At 43.0% G+C, this 17878-nt stretch overlaps 1 protein-coding gene across 1 annotated transcript in view; it reads right to left on the bottom strand.

Moving 5' to 3' along the window:
- The window catches only part of TRIP4 (thyroid hormone receptor interactor 4), a 40769-nt gene extending 23148 nt beyond the window's left edge, over positions 1–17621 (bottom strand). Inside the window, exons 1-9 of the mRNA XM_081838991.1 lie at positions 17480–17621; positions 14140–14306; positions 13715–13851; positions 11308–11529; positions 9599–9677; positions 8670–8799; positions 6606–6821; positions 5524–5647; positions 2886–3067 (exon numbers count right to left, since the gene is read on the bottom strand). Coding sequence (XP_081695117.1) covers positions 2886–3067; positions 5524–5647; positions 6606–6821; positions 8670–8799; positions 9599–9677; positions 11308–11529; positions 13715–13851; positions 14140–14306; positions 17480–17568 — 1346 coding nt within the window. The 5' untranslated portion in view covers positions 17569–17621. The remainder of the gene's footprint in view (positions 1–2885; positions 3068–5523; positions 5648–6605; positions 6822–8669; positions 8800–9598; positions 9678–11307; positions 11530–13714; positions 13852–14139; positions 14307–17479) is intronic.
- Positions 17622–17878: the final 257 nt, after the last annotated feature.

The following is a 17878-nucleotide window of genomic DNA, read 5'->3' as shown; positions in this document are numbered from 1 at the left end:
AGGGGCTGGGAGCAGGGGGCACTATTATACAGTGGTTCTGCTCCTTCCTCCTGGGCCGTGTCCAGAAAGTGGTGGTGGGGGATGAGTGTTCAGACCCCTGGGCTCTCACTTGTGGGGTGCCTCAGGGTTCCGTCCTCTCCCCCATGCTTTTCAACATCTACATGCAGCTGCTGGGAGAGATCATCAGAGGGTTTGGGCTGGGTGTTCATCAGTATGCGGATGATACCCAGCTCTACCTCTCTTTTAAATCAGAACTGGTGAAGGTCCTGTGTGAGTGTCTGGAGGCGGTTGGAGGATGGATGGCAGCTAACAGATTGAGGTTGAATCCTGACAAGACAGAAGTACTGTTCTTGGGGGGCAGGAGGCGGGCGGGTGTGGAGGACTCCCTGGTCCTGAATGGGGTAACTGTGCCCCTGAAGGACCAGGTGCGCAGCCTGGGAGTCATTCTGGACTCACAGCTGTCCATGGAGGCACAGGTCAATTCTGTGTCCAGGGCAGCTGTTTACCAGCTCCATCTGGTATGCAGGCTGAGACCCTACCTGCCTGCGGACTGTCTCGCCAGAGTGGTGCATGCTCTGGTTATTTCTTGCTTGGACTACTGCAATGCGCTCTATGTGGGGCTACCTTTGAAGGTGACCCAGAAACTACAACTAATCCAGAATGCGGCAGCTAGACTGGTGACTGGGAACAGCCACCGAGACCATATAACACCGGTCTTGAAAGACCTACACTGTCTCCCAGTACATTTCCGAGCACAATTCAAAGTGTTGACCTTTAAAGCCCTAAACGGCCTTGGTCCAGTATACCTGAAGGAGCGTCTCCACCTCCATCATTCTGCCCGGACACTGAGGTCCAGCGCTGAGGGCCTTCTGGCGGTTCCCTCACTACGAGAAACCAAGTTACAGGGAACCAGGCAGAGAGCCTTTTCGGTAGTGGCACCCACCCTGTGGAATGCCCTCCCATCAGATGTCAAAGAGAAAAATAACTACCAAACTTTTAGAAGACATCTAAAGGCAGCCCTGTTTAGGGAAGCTTTTAATGTTTTATAGGTTATTGTATTTTAGTCTTTTATTGGAAGCCGCCCAGAGTGGCTGGGGAAACCCAGCCAGATGGGCGGGGTATAAATAATAAATTATTATTATTATTACTCCCAAGTAAGTGTGGGACTTAGACCTCTGAGAGGGAAATAGGGGCTTCCCAATAATTCTCAGCATGCTTAAACTACAGTTCCTAGGATTATTGTGAGGGGAACCATGACTGTTTAAAGTGACATGATGCTGCTTTAAAAGTATGGTGGGGATGGGGGCCTGAGAGAGTGAGTTGAGCAACAGTCAGTTTGCAAAAGAGGTGCTGAAGCCCAAGACTGCTTGGAAGAGCCATGCAGTCTCCACAGTCTCAAAAGCACAGGAGTCAAATACAGCAAGGAAGCAGTGAGGTGGTCCCCATATTAATTGATCAAATTTCTATCACCCCTTTTCTTTGAGGAGCTCAAGATGCTATAGGTGGCATTGGCCCTTGTTACCCGCTCCACAACTGAATGAATGAATGAACTTTATTACGGTCACAGACCAGGATAAAAAAACAACAACATATAAATAGAATAGCAGTTAGGATTTTTTTTTTTAACTGATAAATGTTGGAGCAAATAAGGACGAAGAAACAAGCTCCACAACTGTGTGAGGCAGCTTAGGCTACGAAACAGTGACTTGCCCAATGACACTTAGCTTGTTCCACAGCCAAGCAGCAACCTGATCACATCAGAAGTGGTTTTAATAATAATAATAATAATAATAATAATAATAATAATAATAATAATAATATTTTCCCAGCCACTCTGGGCGGCTTACAGCATATCTAAAAACATAAAACATGAAGCAGTACAAACCTCCCGATTGTCTCCAATGCTGGCTCATAATAAATTCAAGGTTAACACAAAATTCATTTTGCAACCATACCTGGACTTGAATACTCTGAATTGTATCTAATGTAACAGAAGTCCAATTGAAATTAGCAAATACAGGCAACGACCATTTTGTGCGGGGGTTCCATTCCCCGCTCCTGCGCATGTCAGCAGAGCATGCATAAGCCCTGCACCACACCCCCATTCTGCCCTCCTCCAGGTCCAAAAGGACCTGTGCATCAGTTGGAGCCACCTAAAATGACCACGGCCTGTATGACTAAGTTATAGCCATTAACTTCAACAGATCTGCCCTGAGTGGGACTAGTGATAGATACAACCCTCAGTCTTCTGATCTACATTTAAGTGACTACAGCAGTTGTTCAAAAGGTTATTGCCTTTCCACCCAGAGGAATAGAGGAAAACACTGCCACCTAACACTTGAATTGGGAAGTGAAAATTTTAAGGCCAGAAGCCAATAAGCATAGTATAGGTCAAAGTTAATCACTAGAAGCTGGTCCTTTAAAAAATATGTAACATTTAATTTTACTACACACTTTCTCCAAGAAGCTGACAGTTCTGAGCCCTTTTATCTTGACAGCACCCCTGTGAGACAGGCCAAGCAGGAATTTGAATCTGAGTCCCCAGGTCTAAGTTCAGTGCTCTAGCTGATGCATTAGATTCCTTTCACCCTCTGTTACATGAATAAGCCTTTACTGAAAATTAAGCTCAAAGGAATATTTCTGCAAGTGAAAGCTCTCCTTGTGTCTCTTATGTTGCAGCAAGGACAAAAGTGCCTCATGTCCCTGTTATTTACACACTGCAGTTACTGTCACAGAAAATTAAGAGGCTCTGGATAACGCTCATTAGATAAGACAGGCCACTCCATTTAAGGGAAAATCATCCTCAGCAGATAACTGCACAAGGGTTTCCCTTAAACAAGCTGCTCCCTGTCTCAAATGCTCCCAGTTTCAGGTCTTCTGCTTACCTTTTGATCCCTTTGACCAGCAGTGAGGCCCAAGGCTGATGCATGCTAAGGCACCAGCCATCATCTGAGATCTCTTGTATCTCTCGGTCCTGAATTCGTAAGCGACTTCTTTCCAAACATGCCTCGCTTCCAGCCTTTGCAGAAGGGATATTTTTCCTGTGCAAACCAGTCTGCTCCACCCACTTAAAACAAGAACAACACACAAATAGGTTAACATTTCTCTATTTCAAATGCAAAACAGGGAGGTGTAAAAGTGTGTCTTGGGTGTTTTGTAGCTTGTAGGTTCTGTCAGGATCATCCTACTCGCGTGTAGGATCCTGGCAGAGACACATACCCGACTGGCATGTTCTCTCCCTCCTAGTCGGTCATTTGGGAGCTTCAAAAGCCTCCTCTAGCCTGAACATCACAGTTACCAAGAGGCATCAGCACACTTAAGGATCATGCACAGTATTAGCAGTTTGCGGAACAGACTCAGCAGCACAGCATTTTGACCAAACTACTTTATTTACATATAATACACTTGGAGCATTCTGATTCAGCTCCTTCCTCTTTCTCATCAGACAGCAAAGAGAAAGGACAAAGGACAATAGTCCTACATCATGGAACACAGTAGTATAAACATCCTGTCTCCGTCACTTCCCACTCTGTGGAATGAAAACATACACCGTCATGTGATAAAACCAATCCCATGACTGCAAACACGGAGCAAGAATCCTATCATGTTCCAGGTGACAGCATTGCTTGTGACTCTTATACTGAGCCCAGACTCAAACCTCAACAAGTAATCCTCCAATGAGGACCCTGAAGATCTGGGGAAGCATACACAATCCCATGCAACTACAGTGGTACCTCGGGTTATAGACACTTCAGGTTACGTGTTTTCAGGTTGAGGACTGCGGGAAACCTGGAAGTACTGGAAAGGGTTACTTCTGGGTTTTGCCACTTGCGTATGCACAGAAGCGCCAAATCGCGTCACGCGCGTGCACAGACGCGGCACTGCAGGTTACGAACGCTTTGGGTTGCGGACGTGCCTCCGTCACGGATTACATCCGCAACCCGAGGTTCCACTGTGCCAGAAGATCCTGCTGCCCAGGAATAATAGCAATTTATTAATTGCCCCAGTCACTGGGTGGCTTCCAACATATACAAAAGCATAAGAAAACCTCACTAGGAGATCAGCCCATGGGCTGATCTGCTGAGGGGAGATGGAGATTTTTTTGGGTTGGAGTTTCCCCGAGACCTACTCCTCAATGAGAAAGGAAAGAAATTAAGAAAAAGATCAACAAAAGACAAGGTCAAGTGCAGGTATAAACAAGAAGAAGATCTGCAGAAGGGACATGGAAGAGACATAAGAGCCTCGGACACAAGATTACCAGGTTGATGGACTAGAAGGATTGGACAGTAAGGACTGACATAACCCGAGACCAGGAAAAAGAGATGCTGGATGAAGATTGGAAGAAAGTTTTTTAAGATTTACTTTGGGAATTAGTGTAAAATTAATGAGTATTAGGAAAAATGTTGGAATGAAACTATTTGGCTTTAGTAGAAATGATATAAGGAGTTATGTATAAATAAGTATTAAGTTTTAAGCTTTAAGGTATTTTATGGTGGGATAAGGTTAAAATAAATTAAGGCAAACTGAATGACAGAATATAGTGAAAGACAGAAACATTGTAAAATTAAGGAATGTTAGAAGGATGTTGGAATGAAGTAATGTGGTCTTAGCAGAAATGATATAAAGGATTAGGTAAAAATTGATTCTTTTTTTTAATTGGTGAAAGACGAGAATGTGAAATTACAGTATATTAAGATAAATTATTAGGATAAAAACAAAGCTGGAAAGGATTTGCTGAAATGACTAATTGAACTAGACTACACAAAAGGGAGGTGTGAGGAGGTCAAGGAAATAAGCAAAGGAAAGAAAGTTATGTAAAGGTTTGAGCTGTTTTTTCTTTTTTTTCTGTTTGTATTTTTGTATTGTATTTTCTGTATTTTTTTCTTTTTTTATTTTTCTAATTTTCTTTTTGTAATCTTTAAAATTTGAATAAATATTTTTTTTAAAAAAAAGAAAAGGAAAAAAAATGAAAACCTCACTAGGCCTCCAACAGGAGATACCGTGGACAGACCCCATGGTTGGTTCTCTGCCTCACCAGTGGCAAAAGAGCCCTTGTTCAAGCAACACTGTTTAGACAATAAATGGCCAAACTGTGCATTGCTGGACTCTACTGCCGTATAAGTTATAGAAATAAATAAAAATTAAAAGTTGAGATGTGTGTGAGAAAGGTTGAATGAGTGAAAGTCGGAATGTGAAAGTTGTGAGAAAAGGACAGAGTGACAGTTGTGCGTGAGCTCATGCTATAGCTGTTAAGGACAAAGGAAGGAGGCAAAGATAAGAAAGTTGCTATGCCTTGTGATTAGAAGAAGCTAGTGAAAGGATTACTGCCATATATGGACACAACTGCCCCTTTGCTTGTAAATGTATGAATACTTGTGCTTTTTTCATATTTGGTGTACCACCCTTTCAACTACTTGCGGGCTGAAGCTGTGTTGTACTAGCTTTGCAACACCAGTTGCATCTGGAAGATCATAGGTTCCCCACCTGAGATCTAGAATTTTGTTAAGGAGGAAGAGTACTGACCACAGGAGATGGCTGGAGAAGGTTTGGGTTCACCAAGACTCCGGATTCTTCATATTTTCCTTCAGGGTTCTGCTTTGGCTTGGTCAAGGTTCCCCTACTGATAGCTTCAATTGTTTCATCCAATCTGCAAGGAGAGCCAACCAGTTTTACGTTAAGTCTTTTCAACTACCCTGCACCTGTCCAACTGAAAATGCCTTTCCAGGCTCCGTTCACCTTCTTTGCTAAATGAAACTTCTTTGCTTGGAGAAAGATAGAAACACCGCGCATAAGTGCATTGGCTACACAACTGTAGCAGACCTCCAACATAGGAATTGCAATGTCAGTGGTGAGGTGATAGAAAGACCAATTCATGAAATGCACCAACTGCCATGAAAGGTTAATAGACCCTCTGACTACTGTAGGATTTCAACAATCAACAAGGGATGGCCAGCAACATGCAGCACTTGTGAGTTTTCCAGCAGCACGTGACTGGCTATTGTTAGAGACAGAAAGCTTGACTAGATGGACAGACCTTGGCCTAATTCAGCAAAGCAATTCTTCTTTTCACTCAAAGGAAAAGTTTAATGACCACTCAGTAAGCCAGTTTTTTTTCTGGTGCAAGGGTCCTAGCAAACCAACCCTGATCTTAAATATTTTACATGCGAGTTTATATTGTTAATAATGAAAGATGTTCCCAGGAGGTGCATTTAGGATGAAGATGAATGGGGCTACAGCACCACGATTCAAGCCCTGCTCTGTTTCACTTCAGGCTATTACATTCATCACTAGGAGCAGATGCAAAGAAGTACCATTCTGGGAGCCTCGCCTGTTTGATTCCACACACACTCTATCCTTGTTTGTGCATGTGACTGTGATGTCACAAAACAGGAAGTGGAAGTGAGAAGACCATCAACAGTAAGAGCAAACTATTTGATTACAAGTCCTATTCCTAAAGGGGAGAAGGATGAGACAAGGGGGAAAGACCAGCCTCAAACATTACATCCATTTGACCAAAAAAGGAGCAGTTGCTTCTGTAGCCACCAAGCTTTCCTCTTTGTCAAAAGTGAATCCACCACCCTGACCTACTGTGCCATGATACTCACTTGCTGTGATAGTCTGCCATGCCACCCTGTTCCTCCAGGATCTGCCGTCCGGCAAAGTCGATTGTGATCTTTTTGGAGAGTCGAGAAGCATGCCTCAGCTCCCGTAGCTCCTTCTCTCTCTTTTCCAGTACTTCCCTCTCCTGTTTTGAGAGCCACTGATTGGAGTCGGTAGCAAAGTAGTCGGACTCGTCATCGATGACTTGAGTTCGGCGCGCACTAGCATGCAAACCAGAAGACGGTCACCCAGCAGCCCCGAGGGAAACACAGTGTCATTACAAAGGACTGATTTGTTCATTTAGCCCTGCACAGTTTGCTTCAGGAGTGGGAAACCTGTGGCTCCTCATGCTCATTTCATGCAGCTCTCAGCTTATTCTCATGCAAGTGGAGGAAAGAAAGAAAGAAAGAAAGAAAGAAAGAAAGAAAGAAAGGCCTTGCAAACCTCTGGCTTTCATCTTGCTCAGTGCCTACATGTAGTTTGCAACAGGGATTGCAGCCCTCAAAAGACAAAAGGGGGGAATACCCCACCCCTCTCCAGGGGCTCAGAGAGAGGTCTTTCCCATCACCTGCTATCTGACCCCTTTTTTATCTGCAGGTGTCAGGGAACATAGGAAGCTGCCTTATACAGAGTCAGACCAGTGGTCCATTTGGCTTGGTTCTGTCTACAGATATACTGACTGGCAGCAGCTCTTCAGGGTATTAGACGGGGTTGTCTCTTAGCCTTACTTGGAGATGCTGGGGACTGAAACTTCTAGGATCTTCTGTATGCAAAGCAAGTGATCTGCCACTAAGCTATTACTACCTAACAGCCCATGATAGCATTTGTAAGTAAAGAATCAATCTGTGGGTACACACTGGATGCAAGAGAAATTGGATGGGAACTCTCTAAAGGGAGATCAGAACGTTTGGTTCTAATAATAATAAGGCAATAAAAGATAAAACATTAAAGACTTCCCTAAACACTCTAGCACACTATTTCTTGCCATGTAGCACAGAGATGATCTTTGATGTCAGATACTACAAGTCCTATATTCCTTTACTTATTTTCTTACATTTATAGTCCACCTTTTTCCTGGCATACACATGGTTCCCAGGCCACACGAACTCACTAGACCCAATCCTGCATAGCTTCAGCAAGGCAGTGGCTCACATGCCTTTGGACCACACCCTGGGGCAGTAATAATAATAATAATAATAATAATAATAATAATAATTATTATTATTATTATTATTATTATTATTTATACCCCGCCCATCTGGATGGGTTTCCCCAGCCACTCTGGGCGGCTTCCAACAGAATATTAAAATACAATAACCTATTAAACATTAAAAGCTTCCCTAAACAGGGCTGCCTTCAGATGGCCATGGTGGCAGAAGAGGCTATTTTAAGGTAACACAACTGCTGCAGCTGCCCTGGGTGCTGTGCTGCAAGGGGTGCCATAACTATGCTGTAGAATGGAGTGCAAGGACAACAACGACAACGACTGAATTTTAGTGTCACACAGGGTGCCGCTGAAATATGAGAGCCCAAAGTCTGGCAGCTGGGTTTAATAGGAGCTGCAATGCAGCAACATCTAGAGAGCTACAAGTTCCCCATCCCTAGTCTACAGCATGGGACAGAGGTGACCGAATGAACACTGCTTCACACATATGCTAGGGAGAGAAGCAAAGCAGGCACAGTTTCGATTCTCTCAATCTGAGGATCTGAAATTGTCAAATTCACCCCCTTGCTGGTGTTATCCTGCTAAAAGGCAAATCCAGCTAGTCGAGATTCAGCAATTGGCACAGTGGGCATCTTCACATTAAAGCTTTTAAAGAAAACCTCAAGGTTTTTGTCAAAAGCAACCTGCTGAGTAAAAAATGAAATGTGTGTGCTTTATACAAGAGAAAGTGCAAGAACAGGGCCAAGGACGGAAACTGCAAATATTAATATTGGAAATCTGTCCTCAAATCTTTAGAAGAGAGTTCAGCTTGTGGTTCAGGCTGCTCATAAAGAAGGATTGGAGGATCTTTCCTCTCAGGAAGTCTTTGGATCTAGACACATGTCTAACTCGCTCTGTCACGTACCTTGTTTTGTCATACTCCAACAGCTTGTCCTTGTGCTTCACAGCCACCTCCAGACCTGCCTTGAGTCGAGACTCCTGGCGGGGGAGTATGTCCTTGCCACTTATATCCACCTTTCCAGAACTCTCAGTGCCTGAAATCCACAAGAGTTCATTGCGACCTGCACTCCATGCATCAATTTACACATCCACCTGGCACAGATTACACTGGTGGCACTTTGAGAATAATTTCTGCATAGGCTTGCCTGTACACCAGAACACAAAGAGGGGATGGGGAACCTTTTCATCTGTCAAGGGATGCATTCCCTTGGCACATGGGGGGGGGGGTGAAGCTGGTGGAGGATGTGGACCAGAGCCAAAAGTGGGCAAAGCCATCCCCCTTTCTCCCACATTTGCCCCCTGCCTTGCCACCCACATAAAATTGGGCTGGTAACCATTTGCTACTTGCTGCCCACTTCTGATATAAGATAAGGAAGAGAATCCAAACCACTTCCTCTGCAGAGGAACAAATGCTCCATTTGGAGGGAGCAGTTTGAATCCATGGCAAATAGAGCATTCATTTCCCCCTCAGCAGAAGAAGTGGTTTCAATCCAAATCAGACTTCTAAAGGTTTCTGATTGGCTCTGAAAGTGCATTTATAGTTGGGGACCAAGCAAGTCACTCAAATAAAAATGGTTGACAACAGCCACCAAAGACTGCTGCAAGTGCAACGTCCAACCCAGCCAGGGTTATCCAGAAGGAAGTGGCGTTAAAACAACTTATGGACAGGACACTTTTAGCTATCCTTCTAAATAAAACTTAAAATACTCTAACCTGTGTAAGAAAGGATTGCCTTCTTGCAAATCTTTAAAGTTAGCAAAATTCCCTGATCCTGCAAACAAGGTCTGTGTTCAAGTCTCCCCCGCCCCCCCCCCAAAAAAATAAGCTACCAACCTGCCAGGAGCTTCTTCAACAGCTTCTGGCTCTTGTTGGAATCTCGTTGCAAGACATCCTGCTCTTCTTTTGTGCACACCTAAAAAAGAATTGAAAACTATGAGATCTGCTCTCTCCATGCAGGAACACATGGCCATGCAACTGCCTTCTACGGTTGGCTCATCAGCACCATCTGCTGACTTGTATGCCGCTTTCCTACAGAATTATGCCTAAGGTGGCTCACCTCATTTCAAATGAACAATAAGTATAACAATTAAAAAAACCACACACGTTGGAAACTAGAAATAATCATACTATCTGTTATAGGTATGTATGTATGTATGTATGTACAGTGGTGCCCCGCAAGACGAATGCCTCGCAAGACGAAAAAGTCGCTAGACGAAAGGGTTTTCCATTTTTCGAGGTGCTTCGCAAGATGAATTTCCCTATGGGCTTGCTTCGCAAGACGAAAACGTCTTGCGAGTTCTTGCGAGTTTTTTCCCTTCCCCCCCCCTTTTTCTAAGCCGCTAAGCCGCTAATAGCCGCTAATAGCGCTAAGCCGCTAAGCCGCTAATAGCCGTACTTCACAAGACAAAAAAACCGCAAGACGAAGAGACTCGCGGAACGAATTAATTTCGTCTTGCGAGGCACCACTGTATATGTGTGTGTGTGTGTGTATATATATCAATTTATACAACCAATATATAAAATACAAGTAGCTAACCAAATTTAATAGCATAAACTGAACAGAAGACAGAATAATACTAACACAAAAATAGAATAGTAGCATCTAAAACATCACCATGTTCCAGATGACGCACCTGCACCCAATAGTTTGGGTCCAAGACTCACAATTTTCAAACATCCAAAGACCCCCATCCTCATCTAGCCCATTATTCTTCAAATGGCCCATTGGTCAGAACCCAATACTGGGTCACAGCCTGAGCTAAGGTGAGTCACACTAACAGCACTAGCACCATCTGAAAACATGATAATAAATTAAGAAGTGGGCCCACAAATACATATTTGGGCCACTGCTGATTCTAGCCCAGTGCTGTCTACACTGAGTGGCAGTAACTCCACAAGGTGTCAAGCAGAATGCCCCACCTCTGCTGCTCACAGGCTGCCATCTAGATCCAGAAAATGAAATTTCTACACACTATTAATAACACCTGTTATCAAGTGCCTATTTTTTTTCTAAGCACTGTGTATATATAAAAGGGCAGCCATAAGAAGATTCGAGGTGCACTCCTGTCTTTGTCTGCTTCCCCTGGCTCCCGTTTCAGATTGTACCTCAATTTGCTAGGTGGGGTTAATCCGTTGAACTCCACCTTTCACCTGCTCCCTGCTCAATACCAAAATCCACCAGGAGTTCTGAAATGCAGCTTCCATGACAGCCCTTGTAATTGTCCTGGAACTGCTTCTCATGGTACTGGTTTATGAAGTTTCAAAGCAAGATGCCGGGACATTAAATCAGCTTATGTCTGCGAGGCAAACTATGTTTAGAATAAAACTTCAAAGGAAGGTCTAAGAACATGCATCCATGTCACATGAGAAGCAGCTCTCTCTTTGATGAGAGATTTAGATCTGAACAGCAAAGAGGGATAAGTCTTTCCTCTTTTCCCTGAGAAGTATAACAGGATACTGAACAATATAGTGCTAACCTGATATAATTAAGCAAGGTAGAAACTGAGGGGCACGCAAATATATACAGGAGGTTGTTAACATACCAGTGTCCCACAGAATAAGCAAGGCCCAGAGCCTTCTTGCTCACAGACGATGCGCCCACATGTCAGACAGTTGTTGATGAGTTTGTGCTTCTGAGCCAGGCACTCGCAAGGGTGGCGCCCCGGAAGCATGACTGTCAGTTTGTCCTGACCCTCCTTCGTGTACAAATTGACGTATTTTGCCTTCTTCTTGCAGGAGGAGCTGCCACTGTTTATCTCCTGGGCCTAAGTTATGCGGAGGTGTTGAGGGGAGAAGAAAACACATTTCAGAGAACAACTGGAGTGAGAATCTTCTGAACTGGAATGCCTTATCTATTTTTCCACTTCTTTTTTACCAACGTAAAGATTACGGAAGGTTACCTCGGGACAAAACAACCTAATCATTGTCCCCTCTTGCAGAGTTTGTTTGGTACTCAAGTTTTTTATGCCCCACCTATCAGGGAAGTCTTCCAGTTATCTCCAGCTTAACTTTATCAACTTACATTATCATGCAGGACGAGAAGAAGCCATGTCATCTGTATCATCGAATTATCATTATGAGAATAGGGAATCGTGGCAGCAGAACTATTTCTGCCAAGCACAGAACCATACAAACAACTTTCTGAGATTTGATTGCAAGGATTCGTCCCATGCCTTCATGAGATATGAACAGATCTTTAAGGCACCCTACCCTTGGGAGAAAGAAGAAAGTTGGCATGGCCCTCACAATGCCAAACAAACCTCCACTGTCAGTCCATACACCCCTGAATACCAGTTGCTGGAAATCAGAAGTGGGAAGAGTGTTGTTGCACTCAGGTTTTGCTGATGGGCTTCCCAGAAGCATCTGGCTGGCCACTGTGAGGACAGAAGGCTGGACTAGATTGGCCATTGGCCTGATCAGCAGGGTCTTCTTTTGTTCTTACTTCATTTGCGAGGGGCAGAACTTTGTATTCCCATTGCCTTGAAAAGACCCATGAGTCCATATGCTGGCTGGCAGAAGAGGGGAGGGCGAGCAACACCCACTCCATGTGCATCTGTCAGAAAGCTGGTGGCCAGTTGCGAGAGAGCAAGGAAACCAAAAGGTTGAATGTGGGGTGGGGTGTCCATCGTATGAGTGTGGGGTGAGTTTAGTTAAGTGGGGAACCTCCTATGAGACAGGAAAGGATTTCTTAATGAAAGTTTACAGGTGGCCATTGGAGAGGATGAAGTAAAGGAGCACCTAATTGGGATCTGGATTACATTTTATCAAATGGGTCTGCTAGGCTTTCATAAAATGTACCGATACGATTTTTAAAATTGTACTTAAATATGCACAGGAAATTGCTTTGAACAAACTGGGAAACAGGGTGTGAATTATTTAATAAATTGTGTTTAAAAAAAAGTTAGTGTGAATGTGCAGAATCAAAATGGTGGGAAATTTGCAGACAAAAGCCTAATTGTGTGTTAATGCTGTTGGTCACAAGTGTTCCCACTGTATTCAATAAAAGAAACAGTGGCATACTATATATATATTTCTCGTTGTGAATAAAAATCTGAACACAAAAACCAATGCCTCAACTATTTGGAAACAGTAGTCACTTCATCCATTTCAATAGCTTTATTCCTGTGATTTTTATGGTAAAAGATTAGGCAACACTTATTCAGCTGCCAAGAGATCTGGCAGTGCCATCCATCACAAAGGACCCTATGGAAAGCTTTCTAGGAGAGAGAGGGAGCTGGGCAGGCAGGCAACAAATACATTAGGGCCTGCTCTAGCTGGGCTATCTATTACCACCCGCCCTGTTAGAAGGATTCCAGGAGAGAAAGGGAAGCAGATGAAGACCACCTCAGAGTTTGATCCAGCTAAATTGTACCCTCTCGCCACTTTTAATGTTATTGCAAGTCAGCAAAACTTGGAAAACCGGGTGAGTGGAAAATATTTTTGAGAGAAAATAGCATGGACTCTGGAAGACTTTGAAACAAACAAAGCAGTCTAAATGAGAACGTATGCCATTAATCCTTTGTATTTTTAGCCACAGAAGAAAAAGGAACAGCACACACCGACTCTGCATATTTGTTTAAATTCTCAACAAGAAAAGTATGTAAGAAATCAACAGTCAGAACTCCTTGAACTCTAATTTGGGCTTCAGGTGATTTCCCTTTTTAACTTTTCCTACTTAGGTCCTTAAAAAGCACGTGGAAAGAAAGTGGAAAGATTCTGGCCACTTATGACAGATTTATTAATGCATTCCATGATAAAAGATGAAACATTTGACTCTCAGAATAGCAGACTCCTTATCAGTCCCCACAACTGAAATACAATGGCCCCTTTATGCTCTTCAAGTAAAAAATTACAACCGTTGCTTTTTTGTTTTGAAGATTAGGCTTCTGTCTTTGGATAAAGCACCCACAAAGTCAATCTGACCCAATGGTGGACAACAAATGCACCTACCTTGGCTAAATCTAGTGGTGTTTTTACTTCCTCTACAGGCTGTTCAGCTTCAACATGAACAGGTGCTTCCTGTTTGTTTCTCCCTTTGCGTCTTCCCCTCTTGACTTGGTCTCCTGGCCGAAGAACCTCTGAGCTATCTAAAAGAGAATGTACAGTAAAGAAAAATTCAATAGCTCCTGCCACTCCTCTCCCCTTCTCCTTGTAACATTCACTTGCTCTCTGCACCACATCACTTGCCATCAGCACAAGTCAATGTGCAACAATTTACCATCAGCACCTTTCATGAGGAGCACGAAGAACAATTCAGATTAAGATCTCATATTTTTCAGTAATGCAACTGGATTCAGTGGTAATCTAAAAATGCTGCAATCTTGCGATCAAAGAGTTATTTCTTCTACTTACTGCCTCATTATACTCCCACTTACCATCTTTTTTCCGATATATTGGCAAAGGGTCAGAAGTTGGCTGACAGGACTTTTGCCATCTGGCTACCAGCTCATCCACAAAGTGCTTCTTCTTGCCATCTGCCCCCTGGATTAGGTCAGTGACATAATCTCGAATCTCCTCCTCATCCTCAATAGACAAGATATATCTATAAAGGAACAGAATGTGCAGAAGCTTCTAGGAGTGCTTTGTTCAAAAGACAACATGAGAGCTAAATGCTTTTGCTACTTAATTTCTCAACATGCTATTTGTATAATGAGACTTCTAAGGGCACTGGGGCAAAATAAAAAACTAAATGAGACAACGTAGTAGCAAATTAGAGTTACGGCTGAATGCATCGGGAAATAATATACAAACTCCACATTCAGAAAGATCAGTGCACCCCCTTCTTATTGATTTAACAAAATTTATCGATCACTTGATTACAAGAAAACATCCAAGCAGTTTACAAAGTATAAAATGAAACATTCTTGATAAAACAGTTAAAAGCAAGTATTTAAATGCATTCAAGATATCATTAAAATCAACAGTAGAAATACATGTAACTTCTCTATGTCTGAATAGGCTTGCATAAACAAAAATGTTTCAAAAATGTTTAAATAGGTACCAAAAAGTGTATAGGAAAAGTGACTCCCTGATGTTAATAGGCAGGGAGTTTCAACGTGTGGGCGCTGCTGTACTAAAAGAGTGATTTCTTATTATTTTTTATCCAATAAATTAAAACATGATTTGTTATTAAGATTTTTTTTCTCCTGGTTAAAAAAAGAGACAGTCAAAAGCAGTGGTGCCCAAGGAACTAAGGTGCCAACAAGGCTGTTAGCTAGATGGGGGAAAGGGAACCATTCTAGCCTCTGCCTGTATTTTTAACAGTGTTTTGATCTGCAGAAATCAGCAGGTGGAGCACTTTACAGGACAGATATATGCAGCAGCTACAACAGCTGCTGTTGTCTTCCCCCACCCCCTCTGCGCGCATATATGTATAATTGAATTTGAATATTACATCATAAAATTAAAAAGAAAATACACCATCCATCGGTTAACAAAAATATGTTATATAGAAAGTAAAATGTTACTAAAAAATAAATGTTGTATATACATAAAATAAAGTTCTTTCATCCTTTGAGACTTCCATCTCTCTCAGTGTAGGTCCTTCATTTCCTCGATAACTGCCTTTGTTGTAACAATCAACTTAAGATATATTGTCTATATTCTTTATACTGACTGGCAACAGCTGCCATTGTCAACTCAAAATATCAGTATCACTCAATTAGGGCTGACACATGCTTCTGCTCTCACACTCTACTGGGTTCCTATGTCTTTAACTGCGCACAGACAAACAGAAATACATTTGTTTTCTCCTGTCTGACTGTGATAAATGGTCATCTATAGGACCTCCTTACTTGAACAAGTAGAATAAAATCGAAGACACATGCATGCAATCTACAGTAATCTCCTAACTAGGTTGTTGTTGTTGAACTACAGTAATTGTAACTTTATTCTTAGAATCATAGAATTGTAGAGTGGGAAGGGACCCCAAGGGTCATCTAATCAAACCCCCTGCAATGCAGGAATCTTAGCTGAAGGATCCATGACAGATGGACTTTAACAGTACTTTTTACAGGCCAGGAGCAAAAGTTGCCAGGATTTTATTATTGTAAGTAAATAGATTTAACTGAACAGGAGAAGCAGAAATTCAACAGGCCTTAGAATAACATTTTCTAAAAAAAAAGATTTTCTTTTAGGAATTGTAAATGCCAAAATTCCAAGTGACCAGAAGAGACTTTTTATGTATGTGACTACTGCTGCCTGGACACTATTAGCCCAGAGATGGAAAGCAGGCAGTCTCTTCCAGAGAAGAATCCAGATTAAACTGGACTATGCAGAAACAGCAAAGGTGACCTGAAGAATCAGGAATCCCAAAAATTTCAATAATGGGGGAAATATACAATTTATCTTTTAAAAAAATCATTGTAAACAATTAAAATTATTAGTAGGATTGGAATGACACTCGTAGTTAAAAGTTGGACTATGGTTTTATTGGAGATTAAATAGAATTGGATTAACAGAGAAGGTGCAGGAGAAAAAGTTAACATAAAGACCCACAAAAGTGGAGGGGGTTAGTCCAAGGGAACTTATGGAAATTGTTTTATTTGTTTGCTTGATGCAAATTTAAAAATAGTGATTAATGACGATTACATCAATTTATTGCCATTCTCCTTGCTTCCTGCCAATGCATTGTGTGGGTAGAATTCAGATTTGCTAGGAATTGTTTTTGCTATTTATTTTGTGTTTCTGTTTTTGAGGCTTTTTCGGTTAATTTGTTTTTGTGACCATGTGGAACCCAGTTCAGCTACTGATTGATTGATTGATTGATTGATTGTGTGACTGCGGAAATGGATAAAAAGCCCCCACATCCAAGCAATGACTATCATCAGTGCAGTAAGAAAAAAATTTAATTTTTATTTTTATCATCTGCAACGCTGTCTTATTTGTTTTATAGTATAGTACATTTATTATTGCTTTCATTTTATGGCTCAGTGGTCTCCTTAGATAGTAAAATTCATGTTAAGTTGCTGTTTTAGGAGTTGTTTTTAAAAGTCTGGAACGGATTAATCCATCTTGTATTACTTTCTATGGGAAAGCGCGCCTTGATTTTGGAACGCTTTGGTTTTGGAACGGACTTCCAGAACGGATTAAGTTTGAGAACCAAAGTATCACTGTAATAATAATAATAACAGACATGTCAACTCCGGTGGCTGTACAGTGTGAGACACGTCCGCAACCTGCAGCACCGTGTATGCGCACACACGGGTTGCGATTTGGTGCTTCTGCACATGTGCAAAGTGCAATTTAGTGCTTCTGCGCATGCGCCTGAAACCCAGAAGTAACGCGTTCCGGTACTTCTGGGTTTCGGCGCGTCCATAACCCAAAAATGTGCACCTTGAAGCGTCTGTAACCCAAGGTATGACTGTATTGGCATTTCTGCCTCTCCTACAGCTGCTAAAGCAGGCAGAGGCAAACTCCAACCCTCCAGATGTTTAGGACTACAATTCCCATCATCCCTGACCCCTGGTCCTGTTAGCAAGGGATGATGGGGATTGTAGTCCCAAACATCTGGAGGGCCGGAGTTTGCCTATGTGCCTGTGCTAAAGGCACAGGAGCCCCACCGGGCCTAGCTTCGGTGGCCTGCCAAGCGAAAAGGAGGCGACTCGCCTCTCCCTGTCACAACGCCGGCAGCACTTGCTCTCCACAACCACCGCGCGGGATAACCGGCTCGGCGAATCGACCCTTTCCCCCTCCCCTCCTCTCCCCTCAGCTCACTGGACAAGCTCCTCGCCGACGTCCAGCCCGAAGCCGCCACGCAGCTGCCCCACACACCACGACACGAGCGCCCCAGCCGCGGCCTCCATCCCGGCTTCTGCCCGAGTTCCTCTCGGTGCTGGGGGAAGGAAAGAGTGGGTGCACCTTCTCCGTAAGCCGGCGGCACCTTGGTGCAACGCCGAACAATCTCGGCTCCGCAACTAGGGCTGTGCATCGATAGTTCCGGTTCTGATTTAATCCGGAATAATATATCTTTGGGTCCGCTTAGCAGTCGTCAGTGGCGCCGTCAGGTCCCAGGACCGTCTTAGGAAAAAGATCCTAAAGACGGCGGACACTAGAAGACCATTACTTAGGGTTTAAAATTGCCCAGCTGTACCTCTGATCCCAACATAAGCAAAG

This window comes from Podarcis erhardii (genome assembly GCF_964252035.2).
Source record: "Podarcis erhardii genome assembly, chromosome: 14".
Classification (NCBI taxonomy): Eukaryota; Metazoa; Chordata; class Lepidosauria; order Squamata; family Lacertidae; genus Podarcis; species Podarcis erhardii.
This window is presented reverse-complemented; position numbering and strand designations above follow the sequence as displayed.